The following is an 18,546-nucleotide window of genomic DNA, read 5'->3' as shown; positions in this document are numbered from 1 at the left end:
AATTTTGCATGTTTCAACTCCAAAAAAAACCAAGTGATTTGAAATGCAATGAACGGGGAGCATTATATTAAAAAATCCTATTGTCAGTGCAAATTTTAATTGGATTTGCTTTGGAACTTGATCATCGTAATCCTGCACTGCTGTATGCAAAGTAAATGGCTGTTAAATATTAAATAATCTTTGAGGTACAGGGCAAGCCTCTGTTCTGAAGCAGGCTGTCAGGAATTGTTCAATGAGTATGTGTTGACAATGTAATTTTCTCCACAAAGTTTGAGTGCTACTCTAACATGAGAGAATATTATTGGAGATTATCAGGGCCTGACAGTTATGAAAAAATTCTTGATGTTTAACATTAAAAAGTTATTTCATTTGGAAAATTTTGTAGTGGTTGGCAATCTGTCTGAATTTTGCTTTTATTTGTGTTTTGTGTTTGTTTTTAAAAATAATTAAAATGACTTCATTAATAAATTGAAACATTAGGAGTGAGTTGAGGTCTGGGACACAGCTGAAGCTTTTTATTAATTCGTACCTTGTGTTTTGTCTCTTTGTTGGAGCACAGAAAGCCATTATAAGATGAAGCAAGGCTGTTGGTTATTTAAAACTCTTATTCCATGTGACTGCATTTGCTCTGTTGACTGAAGCAAGTTGTGTGAGCCAAGATGAAGATAAGAAAACTCCCAGACCAACAGGTGTGCTGAAACCAATCATTTGGTTGTCAGATTCATGAATAAAACTTCCAAAGGATTCTGGTATAGGCTAACAAATCCATAGGATTTTGTACAAACATCAACTTTTGAATAATTTGAGAATTTTCCTCTGGCTCGTTCTTGAGATGATCTTCTCCATGCTTCCCACTTTCTGCTCCCTGATGACTACACAGCTTCCTGGTCCAACACTCACTGATGTTGATAATTCTTAGGGCTCTCCACAGTCTGTTGTCCCTAAAAAGGCAGCTGTCAACTCTTCCATTCATACCTTGTCCTCAGCAACATGATCTACTGGAGGAACTCAGCTGATTGAGCATCGTCAGTGGGAGAGAATGAATGTTCAACACTTTGAGTCGGATCTCTTCATCAGAACTTCAACCTCATTTTCACCTCCACAAAGCTGCCAACATCTCAAATCTTAAGCCACCCAGTCTCAATTTTTTTTGTAGGATGGTAGTGCATTTGCCCATTTCTCATATTTATATTATTTAGCTACCTTCACTGCGAGCCCTTTGCAAAAGGATCTTTAGATCCCTCTATCTCTCATTTTCAGCTTCAGCGACGTTCAGTGAAAACGCAAGGACAGAGCTGGCCAGGGGAAATGCCAGCATTCCTCCCACTGCAGTCCTGATATTGCCAGCAGCTCCTTTCTGTGGCTTTTGCCAGTCACGCTCTTGACCTTGGAGTTCACTTGGCAGAGCATGAACTTGCTGCAGCCTCCTAGCACTTGAGCTGGAGAGTTTGCCCACAGAACCTGGCATAGAATAAAGGTAGAGAGGACCAGCTACCAGGGAGTTAAGCAAGGAAATCTGCCGATGCTGGAGTCTGCTGCAGTACGTAGAAGTGTTGGAGGATCTCACAAGCGTGAGCTGCTGAGTTTCTCCACCAGGTTTGTGTGTTGTACCAGCTGCCAGGGACCAAGGTACATATGCGGGCATTAGCTTTTTTGAATTAACTGAATATACTTGTATATTTCAATGCTCAGCAATGGTGTCAATGAGTATGGGCCAAAGTCAGGAAGCTGTATTGTCATCCGCAACTAGAAAGCAGGTTTCATGGGGAAGAGAATCTCAAGTGTGACCCTCAGAAAAATTTGGAGCTCTCAAAAGATAACAAAGTTGATGTTTGAAAAAAAAAAATTCCTTTGTATGCATACCTTGAAATCCTTTGAAACTTATTCACGAATGTGACAACTAAGTGCTTGGTTTCAGCACTTCTGTTGGTGCTGAGATTTTTGTTAAACAGTCTTATCTTCAACTTTGCTTACACGTTTCGTATCCGGCACCAACAAGAGCTATCAGCTAGAGTTAGAAGTCATAGAACCAGTGCATTTACAACATTAAAAGAGGCCCATCGTGCCTGTGACAGTTTTGACAGCCAGTCTAGTTAAGTGGTGTAGCTGTCAGTTTGTTTACTTTGTGGGTGATTGGGTTTTGCTCCAGCCTATCCACATTGTGGCATTGCATTGCTCCACATCCAGATTTAATGCAGGATCTCACACTACAGGAGTGGGATGGGAACTGTGGAGCAAATGAACACCAGTACCTTTGATCTGCGTAAATTAGCAGTAGCAGAGGCACTCACGGTGACAAGCTCCACCTCACCACTGCCGTGGCTACTTGGCAGTTTGCAGACTGCCTGTCCACTTTCAGAGAACCAACTGGACAGAAACGTCCTCTAGCTAAATAGTGGAATGAATAAAAGCATCAACTTCAACTCCTTCAGACCCCATGATTGGCTTAAGGCCATGCCCATGCCATCAGCAAAGTTGATAGAGTCCTATTAACCAGGCAATAAGAGGCTGAGACCATGAGGAAGTCCTTCAAACAACAGAGGGGCGAGTAATGACAAGGTGCCAGAATGGTGGCAATGGTGTAATAGAGAACAAATGTAATAATGTACAGTGATGGGAATGTATGGATATGACACTGTGAAAGACTGAATGGTTTTTTTGTAAATAACATTGTGTATAAGTTTATATTTGAGTAAAACCTGTTCTCACATCCATTACCTTTCCCAGCTCTGCAGTTATCTTGCCTCACCTGTTGCTGAGAACTTCTCCTGGACTTTGTTGCTTATGGAGTGTGCACCCCTGATGGTGCTCTGCCCCCATTCCACAATCCTAGAAACTTGGAGTCAGATCATTCTCTGCTACCGATGACCTAACTCATCTTTGTCCCCATGCACGCTAACATGCCTTGGCCACTGGTTAGGCAAAGTCTCGGAATTCTCAAATTTTGATTTAAATCCTGTCCTTTGCACCCCCCCCCCCCCCCCCCACTCTTACATCTGTACTCCTCTTGTGAAGCAACATGGCTTTTAATTCACTGCTAATGGCTGCACCTTAACATCTGAAATTCCTGGCACCTCCCTCCCTTCCCACCCAAACAACCTTTTTATCCTTTGAAGATGCTGTTTGAAATATATCCCTTTGACCAATGTTTGAACATGAGCTGGGACATCTCCAATTGTGATGTCACTTGCTATGAAGAATCCAGAGACCTTTTAAGATATTAAATTCACCATAAAATGGTGTTGCAAACCTGGTTTCATAGCCCATGTTAAATGCCTTTGTGCCTTTTCTCTGCACACAGAAACAACCTTAGAATTGTTCCCCAGTTTAATTCATTGGTCAAACATCCACAGTCTCATTTTGGCAGTTTCCTAGTTTCCGCAAAACAGGACGTCAAGCGCTGAAGAGCTGGCTCTGAATGGGCAACTAAAGCGGCATCGTCTGCAAAGAGTAGTTCACGGACAAGTTGTTCTTGTGTCTTGGTGTGAGCTTGCAGGCGCCTCAGATTGAAGAGACTGCCATCCGTGCGGTACCGGATGTAAACAGCGTCTTCATTGTTGAGGTCTTTCATGGCTTGTTTCAGCATCATGCTGAAGAAGATTGAAAAGAGGATTGGTGTGAGAACGCAGCCTTGCTTCATGCCATTGTTAATGGAGAAGGGTTCAGAGAGCTCATTGCTGTATCTGACCCGACCTTGTTGGTTTTCGTGCAGTTGGATAACCATGTTGAGGAACTCTGGGGGGCATCCGAGGCTTTCTAGTATTTGCCAAAGCCCTTTCCTACTCATGGTGTCGAAGGCTTTGGTGAGGTCAACAAAGGTGATGTAGAGTCCTTTGTTTTGTTCTCTGCACTTTTCTTGGAGCTGTCTGAGGGCAAAGACCATGTCAGTGGTTCCTCTGTTTGCGCGAAAGCCGCACTGTGATTCTGGGAGAACATTTTCGGCGACACTAGGTATTATTCTATTTAGGAGAATCCTAGCGAGGATTTTGCTTGCAATGGAGAGCAGCGTGATTCCCCTGTAGTTTGAGCAGTCTGATTTCTTGCCTTTGTTTTTGTACAGGGTGATGATGATGGCATCACGAAGGTCCTGAGGCAGCTTTCCTTGGTCCCAGCAGAGCTTGAAAAACTCATGCCGCCGCCTACCTTCTGCTCAGACTGGAACTGGGGCCACCGCTGCCTTCCCTGTGCCCGGACCGGGGCCTCCGCCTGCTTCATTCTGCCGAGGCTGGGGCCACCGCCTCCCCCTCGCTTCTGCCTGGACCGGGGCCTCCGCCTGCCTCACTCGACCGAGGCCAGGGCCGCCGCCTCCCCCTCGCTTTTTACATTTTACACCCCAGTTACACAGCAGTAAGAAAGGGTGTGACTCGGTCAACCCCATCAGAATCCAACCGGGTCCCTGACCTAATTTTATATACTTCTATCATATCTCCCCTCATTCTCTTGATACTCCTGGGAATCAAGTCCTAACTTGGTTAACCTCTTGCTGTAACTTGGTTCCTTGTCCTGGTAGCATCCTTTTAAATCTTCTCTGCATAAGCCATATAACTATGTAATTAATCCTACTGTAAATAATCTCATTTGTAAGCAGTGGACATCACTGACAATGCAGGCATTCATTCTCGTTTGCCTGTGAACCAAGAAGCCAATGAAGGGCCAATGGATGGCAGAGTTGGAAGAGATGCTGCTTCACAGCTTCAGTGATTATTGGTTCCATCCTGACCTCTGGTTCCACGTTCTCCTTGTTGTGATCCAAGAGGGAAGGCTTGACATTGGGAAGCTGGGGCAGGAGGGAACATTGCAGCAGTGCAGCCTGTGGGGAAATTAACTCCAACATTGAGGATGGGTCAAGTAAATCCAGTGGGAGAGCAGACAGAGCATAGGAGGGCTGACAGGCTCATCTGCATTTACTTTAATGAGAGAAGCTTCACAGGTTGGTTGGATGTGCTTACATTGTGGGTCAGCATGTGGAATTCTGAATTAGAGGGAAGGGCATGACTCGTGGCTTGGTAGTGTGCAGGAGCACGCGTCTTGATGTTGAATACATTGGTACTTTTAGAAGATTTGTTTATTTCCTTGAGTTCCTTAAGTCTTGTAATATTGTCTTCAACTTTCCCTGGATCATCACCACTCTCGAATCTTCTCACCTTCTAACCACAGTTGCCCTTTATCCATTTGCCCATTCTAATGTGTAAATTATTTTCACATTTTTATGACTCGTTTGCACTCAACCTTTTCACATCTATTAATTACAACCAGCTTAATTTTAATGCTTATAGCTTGATATTTCAAAGAAGGTACAATCCATTGAATTTCTAGGTTTCGAAGTCAACTTTTTTTTTTGAATATGCAAGTATTTATCATGCACCCAAGCTCTCCACCAAATTTCCACAGCCATTTCATTGAGGTAGCTACTCAGTTAATAATAAATGAATAAAGCATTAACGTGATTGCTTCTGCACCAATTCCTTGCATTGCATTCTAAATTTCTGAAGTTGGTAGAATTAGCATTTTAAACTTTATTACTGCCACAGGCATCAGCTAAGCACAGGATTGCACTTTGTCAGCCTTCCAATCTTCACTAATTGAAATTGGGGAAAAATGTTATGCATTTTGTTAATTAGATGTATAGGAATACCCTGCTTTACGAATACTCACTTTACACAAATTTGCTTTTACAAAGAAACCTGTGATCACTATCCAAAAGAAATTTGAATGGGTTTTTGCTTTTATGAAAATATCCTTCAATAGTAGTGAATGAGTCTTTGCTTTACACCATTTCAGCTTACGAAAGGGTTTCATATGAATACTCTTTCATAAGATGGTGTATACCTGTAATTACATTGGCATAAAAGACAAATTTCATGGCATTACTTGTCCATTGTTCTCCCCAAAATTATGTTTCCAAAAAAAGGCCATTTTAAATTTCACTGCTGTTTGAGGGATTGTGCTGGATGCAGAATAACTATTGCTCACTGGATTGAGACGATCTTAATGTAAATTCAGTCTTGATTGCATTTGTAGAGATGATCAATCACATGTAGTATTAGCTAACAAAACAGGCATAATTAACTGAAAAGATTGCAATTCAGGATTCTGTATGAAATGAGACCACCACCATATGAATTGTCATTTTGGTTGGAGTAGTTACAGACAGGATGTGATTTTGTAAGGGTAATGTGGCATGATCTAGAGGGTGTTCAATGCAAAGCAGATTGAAAAATGGTTTTAGCTATCAGACTACAAGGAGTCAGTCATGATGAAGGCTGGTTCAGCCACAATTGGAGTTGTGAGCAAATGATTTAAATAGTTACTGGAGCAGCTGGAATTATTGTAAGGAGATCATGAACTAATGGGAAAAATTTGTAGGACAGTGAGGGAGAATGGGGATGAAACAGATTGCTGTCCACTCTGCACCTACAAATGAAATCTACTCTGCTGCAGTCATTCTTGAGATTTTGATAATTAGTGATTTACTGGATCAATATTTGGAGAACCAATATTGGTAACAATGATAATTTAGTTTGCTGAGCTTTTAAAAAAATTGGATATACACATTAATTTTGCACATAACAGGAAATTATGTAAAAGTGGTTTTTAGAATATTTATTTGACATGGGATAATTTACAGCAAGAAATTAATTCTCTTTGTCTTGGACAGTTTTGGTATCCCTCAGTCGACCAGTGCGCCGAACAGCAATAAGACCAACTTTGCAACCAGCTGGAGCATCTCTCCTGATGGTTGATGGCTTCCCGATATGCTGGTGGTTACCACCACCAAAGGGATGTTCTACAGGATTCATACCCATACCATGGCCAACAATTTCTCTTGTATTTGTAATAAGCCCGTCCTGCCTTCAGTATTGGTTTGTCAATACGACCACCACCAGCAACAACACCAATAACAGCTCTGTTAGCAGAAGAAATTACTTTCTTAGAACCTGATGGCAATTTGACATGGCTTTTTTTTGGTCTCTGGATTGTGGGAGATGACTGTGGCATAATTTCCAGCAGCACGAGCAAGTTTGCCACGGTCACCTGGCTTTTCCTCCAAGTAGCACACAAAGGTGCCTTCTGGCATGGTACCAACAGGTAGCACATTTCCAATATTTAATTGAGCTTTCTTGCCACAATAGATAAACTGACTGGTGTGAATACCTTCAGCGGCCATGAACAGTTCCGTCTGTTTTATGTATCTGTTTTTTCTTTGGCTTGGCTTCGCGGACGAAGATTTATGGAGGGGGTAAAAAGTCCACGTCAGCTGCAGGCTCGTTTGTGGCTGACAAGTCCGATGCGGGACAGGCAGACACGATTGCAGCGGTTGCAGGGGAAAATTGGTTGGTTGGGGTTGGGTGTTGGGTTTTTCCTCCTTTGCCTTTTGTCAGTGAGGTGGGCTCTGCGGTCTTTATTTATTAATTTTAACATATGAAGAAAGTAAGTAATTCACGTACAGAAAAAATACATGAATTATATCCTTGACAATACCCATGGCGTTCAGCAAAGTCCACTGCTCTCAACTTTGCAGGACTCTTTCTATGTTTCACATGAGCTTTGAAGATGGAAGCTGCACCCTTTCTCTGCCCTCTGATTACATGACCCATTTCACCAACGAGAGTGGGAGTCTGTGTAGAAAGCATTTCTTGTCCCCACCTACCACTCCACCAGCTTTTGCACCCAACACATCCTCCTCCACCATTTCTCCCACCTACTACATGATCCCACCACTGACACATATTCTACTTTCTTCCCCTCTCTGCCTTCTGCAGGGACCATCCCCTCCATATCTCCTTTCTTCACTTCCTCCCCACCAATTGTCCCCTTGGGACCTCCCCTCTGTGACCACAGGAGATACTCCACGTGTGCCAACACCTTCTCCCTCAGGGCCCCAAACAGTCCTTCCAAATTAAGCAACATTTCACTTGTGAATCTGCAGGGGTCCTGTTCTGCATCCGGTGCTCCCGTTGTGGTCTCCTCTACATTAGAGAGGCTGGATGCAGACTGTAAGATTGCTTTGTTGCGCATGTCCACTGCAATAGTGTGGATCTCCCAATGGCCACCCATTTCAATTCCCCATCCCATTCCCTTGCTGACATGTCTGTCCATGGTCTCATGAACTGCCAGACTGAGACCACCCTCAAATTGGAGGAACAACACCTCATCTTCCAACTGGAAACCCTCCAACTGGATGGCATTAATATTGACTTATCTGGCTTTCATTAAGCACCCACTCCCCAACTTCTTCCCTGTCTCATTTTGCACAAACATGACTAATTCTTAGCTTGCCCCTTATCATAATTCAATCGACACCTTTTGTTGGTCTGGATTCCTGCCCCCAGTCAGCATTGTCTGAATTCTGGGACTTTCTTCGATTTCCTGCTTCTGGCTCAGCCTGCTTATTCCTTGAAGAAGGGATCAGGCCTCAAACATCAGCAATGTATCTTTGCTTTTTATGGACACCGAAAAGAGTGGCTGAGTTCCCCTAGCATTTCGGTGTATTTTTACTATAGTCACTGTGTCATGTTTCACTTGATTTACAGAGGGATCTGGAGTGAAACCATGGCTCCTTGAAAAAGATGACCCAGATAGGGAAGTGAAGAAGGCACTTGGCTTGATTTCATCAGCACGGGCATTGAGTACAAGAGTTAGGATGTTATGTTGCAGCTGTACAAAACATTAGCTGGCCATACCTGTTCATTTCTGGTAACCACACTGCAGAAAGAATATAGCAGTGCTTGAAAGATTGCAGAGGAGATTCACCCGGGATGTTGCCTGAAATTATGGTTTTAATGTTAAGGAGAGGCCAAGATTGTTCTCAATGAAATGCAGGAGGCTGAGAGATGACCATTCAGAGGTTTATAAAATTATGAAGGGTAAAGATAAAGTAGATAGTTATAATCTTTTTTCAAGAATAGAGGAATCGAGAGAACATGGGTTTAGGGTGAAACAGGAAATGCTTTAAAGAATGGAAGGGCATTCCCCCCACCCCCCGCCCCACACAGGGTGGTGGCATGTGGAACAAGCTGCAAGGAAAAGTGATAGAGGCATTTGGACAGGTACATGAATCAGAAAGGAAAAGAGGATATGAGCCAAATGTAGGTAAAGGGGATGAGCATCTGAGTCAGCATGGACAATGTGACTGAATGGCCTGTTTTTATGCTCTATGTCTCTGTCCCAATGTCCAGTAGAGTCTCCTTGCAAATTAGAAACTATGGCTCTTGATCAAGGTCTGTTGTGCTTTCACATATTTGTGAAGACAGTACAGTTCTTTAGCATTTGCTATAAAGGAAGATGACCTTGTACCCCTAAACTGTTAAGCATCAATGCTTTGACCACATGTGTATATCTGACATGTTCACATTTGATTTATTTGTATTTTAAGTATCTTGTTTTTCTTTCACTCAGGTGTACACATATAAACTGAATACCTTAACAAGGGAAAAAGTGGTGGTCATGCATCCAAGCAGTATTGAGGGTGTTGAGGACATGGCAAGCCTGGCAGATCTGCATGAGGGGGCCATCATGCATAACTTGCATATTCGCTACAAACAGGACAACATATACGTAAGTTTAAAATTTGTGTACTCACTATTACTAGAAGAAATGGTCAAAGCAATTCCACATCAGTGACAATTACACATGGGAGACCTGAAAATACAAATCTCCAAGGGCACCTTTCTGCTTTTGGAAATGGAGATTCAGGTTCTTTCTAAAAATTCTTTTGGAAGCTCGACAAATTTATTTATTCAGAAACAAAAATTTGTTCCATAAAGGAGTAAACAAGAAGTCTGCAGATGCCGGAAAACTGATGCAACAAACAAAATCCTGGAGGAGCTCAGGGGGGTCAGTCAGTATCCGTGAAAGGGAGTAGATGAGTAATGTTTTGGGCTGGAAACCTTTTGTGTGTTTTTATGCGATGGAAACTGTTTACTTCCTATGGATGCTTTGTGACTTGCTGAGTTGCGACGGCATTTTTGTGTATTGCATCTGCAGATTTTCTTGTCCTGCAACATATTGGTAGAGGTGTAGCTTGTGCTGAAGCTCTCATTGGTCCTGCAGCTGGGATGTTGTCCACTCCATAGCCTGTGCCATATCCAGTGGTCTCAGCCATTTCTTGCTGTCATGTGGAGTGAATTGAATTGTCTGACGACTGGTGGGAAACTCAGTAGGAAGCTGAGAAATCATTTTGGTACTTCCACATTCATGTGGCCGTGGATAGTTCAACTTGCCATTGCTGTGGAAGAGTATATTCTTGAAGCCAATCTTCTGGCTTATTAATTGTCCTCATGAGTTGTGAGATCTGATCCATAAGTTGCAATATCCCTTAGTCCTGTCAGCAGCATGCTCCTGCTGTTTTACATGCAGGTAGTCCAGTGTTGCTGCTTCAATGGCTGGCACCTCCCTTATTTTCAGGTGCTCTCCTCCCTTATTTTCAGGTACACCTAGAGCTGATCCCAGCCTGCCTTTCTGCTCATCAGACCACATATGTCCGTCCCTCTGGCTTTAAAATAATTGGATAGAGGTGAAGCTGTCAGGTCACAAGATTAGCATCAGTGTGGATTCTTGCTACACGTTTTGGATGGATCTTTTGGCATCTATCCCAGAAGGTATTGATTGGAATTATAGGTCGACAAAATTATTTTTCTCTACTTCTCATTCAGTTTTCTTTTGAAAGCCCGATTGACTGCTATCAGCTCATGTGGATTGTGGTGGATGAGGTCGTGGGTTTAACCCTCCTTTATTCATTCGAAAACTGCCACAGACCCAGTCTAGCTGTGTGTTTCTCAGGACTTGGACAATGACTGAGTGCTATTGACTTAATCCTGGTGAAGTCCCCCACTTGGAGTACATCAGTTCCCTTTGTTACTTTTAGTGCTCCTTCCAAATGTTGCTCAATATGGAGAGCAGTGATTCATGAGCCAAGGGAGGATGGCAAGGAGTAAGCAAGGAGAGGCTTGCCTATTCTTTACCATTAGGAAAGTTCAGAAGCATCAAAACTAGGCTGGGAAATAATTTCTTCCCACGGACAGTGAAATTGTAGAATAGTATCCTGCAATCTTGGGATTCTTACAAATAAAACTAAATTGTTTATTTTTCTGTTTGTCTATGTACAGTCAGAAGATGATAAACTTGAACTTAATGATGCCATGAGACTTCCTGATGTCTAGTCCATCTTAAGGACTTCTGGGGCACTTCCTTGAATGATTGTGTCTGTCTGATAGTATGAGAGGATGTACACCAAGATTGCAATGGAAGCAGCAGTGATGATTGAGAGGTTTAATTTTGAAAGAACTATTATGTCCATGGTCAGCTCCATCAATTTAGTCTCAGGCCCTCCCTAAGCTTTGTAAAGGAAGACTGTACAGGCTGTGAATGCCTTTAGTTAGTGTTGGATGTACATCCCATTTGCATCATTAAATGCAATGCTTAGATTCAACTTGATGTTTTTCTGGGGCCCTTAATAGGGCAGGGAGGAGGCAATTGAATAGTTGTGGGACCAGAGTGACTTGTGAGGCAGACCTGATTAGAGTAACTAATACACTTCTCTAATGGGCGTCGAAAGAACCAAAGACTTGTTGATCCAAACCAAGGCTTTTATTAACTAAAAGAATGGAGCATATCACAAGTAGGTTGACCAGTCCAGAATGACCTGGTCTGGCTTGGAGAAATCCTTTAAGACCTCCCAGTAGGTGTGGCTACACCCTCAGCCAATCACAGTCATCCTACACTGCCATCTGTACATATACACATTGGTGATTGAATCTGTACTATCACAACTTCCCCGAAGAGTATGAGCAACTGGGCGTGTTTTTATGACAATCCACAAGATTCAGGATTCACCATTGTTTTATGAGTTTTTAAATTCCAGTTTATTTGACTGATTTTTAAATTTCTCACTGCTATGGAGGATTTGCACTAGTTTATCTGGATCATTAGACCAGGTCTTTGGATGTTAATCCAGTCATGTAGCCATGGAGCTCCTATTCCTATTTTTGGTTTTGTTTCCTACTGTGTTACATCTTATAACCTGCTAAGATAATGGAAGGTTGTTACTGTGCAAAGAGATTATGGTCCGGTGGAAAGGTATATACACTTTTATTCTTCTGTAAGCTTTATTTTATATGGCTGGCTTTGCTTTTAACGATTGGGAAATGTTACTTTGAACCAGCTTCATTCCAACTGTTTGCAGCCATTTTACTAGCATCCTGAGGTCATCAGTAAGTCGCCTAATTAGCTGCTGTTATCTGGAACTAATTTGGGGGTACACCAGATGTAACAAAGCATCTTGTTCTGGATTAGTGATTTTACATGGTGTACATGTCTTTGTTTCAGAGAATGTTATCCAAAAAATAAGCAGACAATTTCTGACACTTAATTTAAATGATTAAAAGATGTCTATTACTGTTAAAGGAATTTGGTTTGTGGACTTGGTCTCCTTTATGAACACTGCTTGAAATTTAAATCTTAAGTGACGGGTTAAGGGTGTCTCAAAATGCAACAATGATGTTTAAATACCTTGTCCTTTTGCCTCATTTGAATTGACTACAGTGTTTTAATCTGAAAACTTCTAAGCATTAAAGGTATTTTAATTTATTTAAGATTAACAAATGATTTGAGGTAATCCATTATATTTTGATTAGTCTAGAATTGAGAGTTTTGTTTAAGATTTGAGCTGTGCATTCTGCCCCCAACCATCATACAGCACCAAATCCAATAGCAGTTTGTATTGCCATCTTCACCACCCTGTTTCTTCAGAGACCTTGCATTTTCAGCCTCTACCATTCACTGGGTACATCATGCCCTAATTAGACCACACTAAATGCACCACATTGCACTTATCTGGGTGAAATTCCATCTGCCATTTTCCTGCCAAATTTACCAGCTGATCATTATCATACTCTAAACACTTAAGTTCATTATCGACGACACCATCAATTTTCTTGTCATGTGCAACCTTGCTAATCATACCTCCCACACTCACATTTGAATCATTCATGTATAATGGCATTTGATAATTGCATTGGTGCCAGCAACAATCCCTATGGTGGACTACCTGTCACAGGCTTCCAATCACAAAAGCAACTCTCTGATTCCTATTGCAAGATATTTCGGGCCTAATTTCCCAACATGCCCTGAATCCAAGGAACTTTAACCTATTGGACCAGACTTCCTTGTACATGTGCATCATTGACTTTACTGAATCTATGTAAAGCACATTAACTGCACTGTTTTCACCCATATATTTAGATATCTCTTTAAAAAGCTCAGTAAAATTAGTTGGACATTATACCAAAAGAAGTATGGGTCTTGCATTTTGGTCAGCATGGGCAAGTGGACCAAGGGGTCTGTTTCCAAGCCTTAAATCAGCTGTGACCCTTAGCTCAGCTACCTTGAACAGAACAAGATATTTACCCATAGAGACTCAGTTATATTAATAGTGTACAGGCTTTGAGATGAGCTGGAGTCAGGAAAGAAATTTTGGAAGGAGCTCAAAAACAGCACCAAATGATGACACCATTAAGGGAAACTCTAGAGACATGCTGCCTCTCTCCATCTCCATTTAGTCCCTGAAGCTTCATGTCTTTCACTGACAGGGTCTACGCAAGGTCATACCAGAACACTCTGGAAGGAATAAATCTTGCAATGTACTTGCGTTTTTGCCATCTTTTATCTCTAGGCCAAAGAAATCAGTTGCAGTTTAGTTATTCCCTCAGTTAGAAATACTCTGATTATAATTTTAATCACTCTCTCCCTTTTGCTTGGCTTCCTCAAAGGCTTGTTACGCTTGCACTGTATTTTGCTAACCTGATGTTCAGAAAGTCTGGAAGTAAGTTGAATGTAAAAAGAATTATAGATATCTTAGAGAGTGTGAGAAACACTGAGGGACACCTCAGGTCCTTTAAATGCCTGTTGACAGCCATATTGTTTAGCCTGTTTTGTTGCCTTTATGGATCAACTATTGGAAAACAGAATGTACAAATTACTTTTGAGAGCTCCATACAAACTTTCCAATTGCAAGATATAGAATGCATAGGCCTTCCTGAATGGAAGCCCCCCCCCCCCCACCCCCCAACCAAACAAAATATGGCAGCCCAGATAGATTAGGTGCAAGTTGGCTGAGGAGGTCGACCAGGTATGTAACACTAACATTTGAAGTTATGGCTTTGGGACATCACTAGGTGCTTTTAAACTGCCGCACCTTGGTAGCCCTCCTATGACCCAGGTGCGATACATGCGTCAATGGTGCTCCCAGCAACTTTCAAGCTGGGGTGGGATCGGCCCAGTAAATCGCCAACCCGGTGATTTAAAGGGGATCCCAGCTCTGCGATAACGTGTTAAATGATGCGTCATGCAAACTATCAGTAAACCTTTCCCCCATCCAGTTGTCAATCAGTCCCGCTTCCTCCCCTCCACCCCCATGGCAGCCATCCCCTCTGGCCCTTGACCTGGCGATCACGGCATTCCCCCCCCCCCCCCCAGCCTGCCAATCACAGCATCCCCCTCCAGCCTGCCGATTGTGGGGACCCCCTGCCCCATCAGCGACCCTCTCTCCCCTCCTGCCAAGGATTCCTGTGACGTCAGCACACATTTTCACTTTCAAGTCACAGGAGGACGTGACCTACGTACATTTTAATGGGTTCCATGACTACCTCCAACGTGCCTAACCATGTCAGACCCTTTCAAACTGCCCTGTGAATGGGGCGCTAACCAGGCAAATTGCCCAGTTAATCTTGTTTTACAGGATAGTTTAAAAACCGCCAACTGAGGATGATGGAGATTACTCTGCCCAGTTAAATAGGCTAGAGATGCTCACTGTCTGGGTTAGGTGTTTCAGAATGGTCACTGGGGAGAGATATTGAAAAATTCCCAGCAGTCAGAAACCATTCCCCAGCAAGAGGCAGAAAAGAAAATGGGCAAAGCAGGCATAAACAATTTGTCAAATTCTTTTTAACAATAAACAAAATACAGAATTCAATAAATTTTATTTGATGCTTGCTTGGATTTACAGAAATTTGAGAAATATTTGTAAATAGTGAAAATTCTTAAGGTTGACCTCCCCATTTCTATAACCCAGAGGGAATCTGGTGTTTAAAGCCATGAACGTAAACGAGCAGATAGTCAAGTCATTGGAGAGTACATACAGAAATGCAGACCCTGTCTTTCAGAAGAAGGCTGGGTGCCTGCTTTACTCTTGGCTGCCTGTCAGTGTTTAGGTTGTTGACATTCTGCAGACCCAAGTAAAGATTACACCCATCTGCCTGAAGATTCAATAACCCAGTAGTTTGAGTGGTACAGCCTTTTGTACTAGTGTTGAACAAGGGCTTCAAAGTCACTTGTCAACAGTAGCAATTTTGGAATTAATTTTTACGTTTTCCTCTCAGGGGAATTTTGCTCCATAATCTTTTGGGATACTTGGTACTACTCACTTTAACTTAGAACATCTTGTCCCAATGATTGACATCCTGAATTTCTTTCTTTAATTGAGCTTTTTCATACTCAGAGATCTTTTTCTCTAGTTTAATCATGTGCATTTGGTGGGATTGTTTACTTTTCAGGGTGCATATCAGTTTGAAGGACTGGCAGTTTGCGTGACAGCCAATTTATGGGTATAAAATTAGTGGAAAAACGCAGAGAGCTGGAAGAAGGTTTAGTCTGCATGATGTATGCTGTCATTTATCCTATTGCCAAATTCATGGGTCAATAGGGATACTAGACACACTATCTAATTAGACCAGTGGTTCTCAACCTCTTTTTTTCCACTCACCCACCAATTTAAGTATTCCTTATGCCATAAGTGCTCTGTGATTAATAAGGTGATATGTGGGTGGAAAGGAAAAGTTTGAAAACCTCTGTTTTAATCATACTTAATTGACTCGTTATTTGCACGGTTTCATAACTCCAAAGGAAATGGGCCAATGACAATTTTACACAAGCAAAATATTTCAGTAACAATTGGGTCTTGAGCCGTGATTCTCAACCTTCCCTTCCCACTCAAATACCACCTTAAGCAAAACTTTACTAATCGCAGAGCACTTATGGCATAGAGATTACTTAAAGTGGTATGTGAGGAGAATAGCATAGGATTCGATCCCCAGTCCTGATCGCAGGTACTGTAACAGTGTTGCACTAACTGTATTCCAAGCTACAAACCTGAAAATTTCATCTAAGATTCTCACTCAAGGGTTCTGTCCCGAAATGTTGACTGACCATTTCTCTCCACGAATGCTGCCTGACCCACTGAGTTCCTTCAACTTCTCATCATTCGGACAATTTTGTTTCAAATCTTTTTATAATTGTTGCATGAACGTAAATTAAAATTATAATCAAGAACCCAGCAAATAACTTTTGAAATGTATTATGGGCTATTACAAGGTGCTGACAGACAAGCCATCATTTTTATTAGTTTTGAGTACGGAAAAAGCATAGGAGGGGAATTCTGCTCCTCTTGACATTTAATCTTCCATGTCTACCCAAGAAGGCAAATAAGACAATACTTTTAAACATTTCAGAAGAACATCCTACTGTAATAATGACTGGGACAATGGTCTCAAAATCTGGAGTGGCGATAACTGTACGACGAGTGTCCTGCTGCTGAGCCAAGGTTGGCATTAGTTTTGGAAATGTCTTCACTCACCTGAAATTTTCAAGCATTCTTGTGTAAAGGTCAAAATACAATCCAAATTTGGAGGGCCACAGAAAGAGGCTATTTGGCCCTTATGAATCCTCGCCAGCTCTCAATATCCCTTTCAATCCATCAAGATGAGAGCCCTCCTGAATATAGAATGTAATAGAAACCAAGCTCCAAAAGTTGCTTTTTTTCCCCCCAAGATTCTAAAGACACTTTCAGGTGGCCACAATACCTGACTGTAAAGCCGTCTATTCTACCCCAATGCGGGTGTTGGGTGGCCACATGAAAGTGGAGAACCCGGCTAGGAGGAGCATTTACCTAACCCTCCTCCTGTAGGCATAATCTCTGGCTCCGAGAATTCCCCATTGCACCTGAAAGCAGCAGTGGGACTACGGCCCACAGGAGCCGGTGTTCACTTGGACGCGGCTCTCCTTCAGCTGGCACGTTCAGGTGACAGAAAGGTGTCTTCTCTGCGGCCACCTGAACGTCCCAGCTGCACTCCCCCAGCCGTGTCTGCTGGTGCATCCGAGCACCTGAAAGTGGCTTAATTTAGCTGTATTCTAATCTGTGTGAGAGGCAGAATAATGATATTTCTGCAGGAGACATTTATAGGGTTAAATTTAAATAGGGTACTGATTGGTTTAATGCTTGTGTATGTAAAAGAAATGATTCCAACAAAACACATATCAAAGTTTTCTTGGAAATGTAACCAGAAGGGATTGTAAATGTTACTTTCCTTTATCTATAAAAGCTATGATACCATTCTGGCATTGAGGTTTGAAACTAAGTGATTGAAAATGGTTTATTGTTAACCAATATTTAACCATAAAAATCATGTGGGCCCTTATGTTTTGATTAAGCTTATTAAGTTTGTATGAGGACACTCTGTCCAGGGTAAAGCAGCCTTTGTGAATTTGTGGCGATTTGGTCTCCTAAATAATCATGCCATACAGCAGGTGACCAGGTATGGAAGTTCTGTTGTATTTTTCAGTGCACATACACTTTTCTCAGTGCCTGACCTGCTGAGTTCCTCCAGCAGTGCATTGTTTGCTTAAGTTTCCAGCACCTGTGCTTTAGTGCATGTTCATATGTTGGTTCCACTGGAGAAAGGAGTTGTGTGATGCGCCCATCAAGTTTGCAGCAGTACCTTGGGCTTCAACCTTCAGTGTGCAGTGTCTTATTGGTGCATGAACAGTTCAAGGGTGTTGATGCGTAAATGAAGCCTACCTATATACCATTTCTCAGTGCACTTGTGAAAACAGCACAGAAACACATTGACAGTCCTTCTTCAAAACCAGCTCCAAATCTTGAAATAGTATCAGAAAAACCCCTGTACAATCACTTTTACCTGAGAGGATCACATTGGTTCAAGACAATGGTTCACCATAGCATTCTCTGAAGTAATTAAACATGGGCAATAAATTCTCTCCTTGCCAAACTGTCATGTAATAGCAATACAAAGATTCGTGCATTCACTCTTGCCACATGATGAACATGCTGAACTGGGTATCTTTTGCTAGTATAAGCTGAACTAGAGAAGGACAGTTTTTGAATGTTTGAAGCAATGCAGCATTTTCTGCAGATGAACAGAAATGTCTGACCAAGATTCAAGATTCAATTTATCGTCATGTAATAAAACAGTGTCATATAACACGAACTTGCTTTTGCCTGCTGTAAGACCAGCAGAATCACCATCGGCAGAATTTTGCCCGAAAGAGAAGCAAAAGAGAGACCCCCGCCCAGAGTCACCGAGTGTCCGTAGACTTGCCTCCAGCATTTCCACAGCCTTCACAGCCACAGAGTCCAGTCCAAACCATTGGCAACCCAAGTTCCAGATCAGAACCTTCCACATGGTCATGCCTTTGGCACCCACTCGCATCAATGTTCCAGTATCTGGCAACCATTTCAGCCAGTTTCAAGCC

At 42.2% G+C, this 18,546-nt stretch overlaps 1 protein-coding gene and 1 pseudogene across 1 annotated transcript in view; one reads left to right on the top strand and one right to left on the bottom strand.

The window, feature by feature from the left end:
• The window catches only part of myo10 (myosin X), a 332,493-nt gene that overhangs the window by 150,474 nt on the left and 163,473 nt on the right, over window positions 1-18,546 (top strand). The window contains exon 3 of the mRNA XM_069909274.1: window positions 9,400-9,558. Within this exon, the coding sequence (XP_069765375.1) occupies window positions 9,400-9,558 (159 nt within the window). The remainder of the gene's footprint in view (window positions 1-9,399; window positions 9,559-18,546) is intronic.
• On the bottom strand, window positions 6,636-7,607 carry LOC138752190 (large ribosomal subunit protein uL2-like; annotated as a pseudogene).

This window comes from Narcine bancroftii, chromosome 1 (genome assembly GCF_036971445.1).
Source record: "Narcine bancroftii isolate sNarBan1 chromosome 1, sNarBan1.hap1, whole genome shotgun sequence".
Classification (NCBI taxonomy): Eukaryota; Metazoa; Chordata; class Chondrichthyes; order Torpediniformes; family Narcinidae; genus Narcine; species Narcine bancroftii.
The sequence above is the reverse complement of the archived record's forward strand: the minus strand, read 5'-3'. Positions and strand labels throughout refer to the sequence as shown.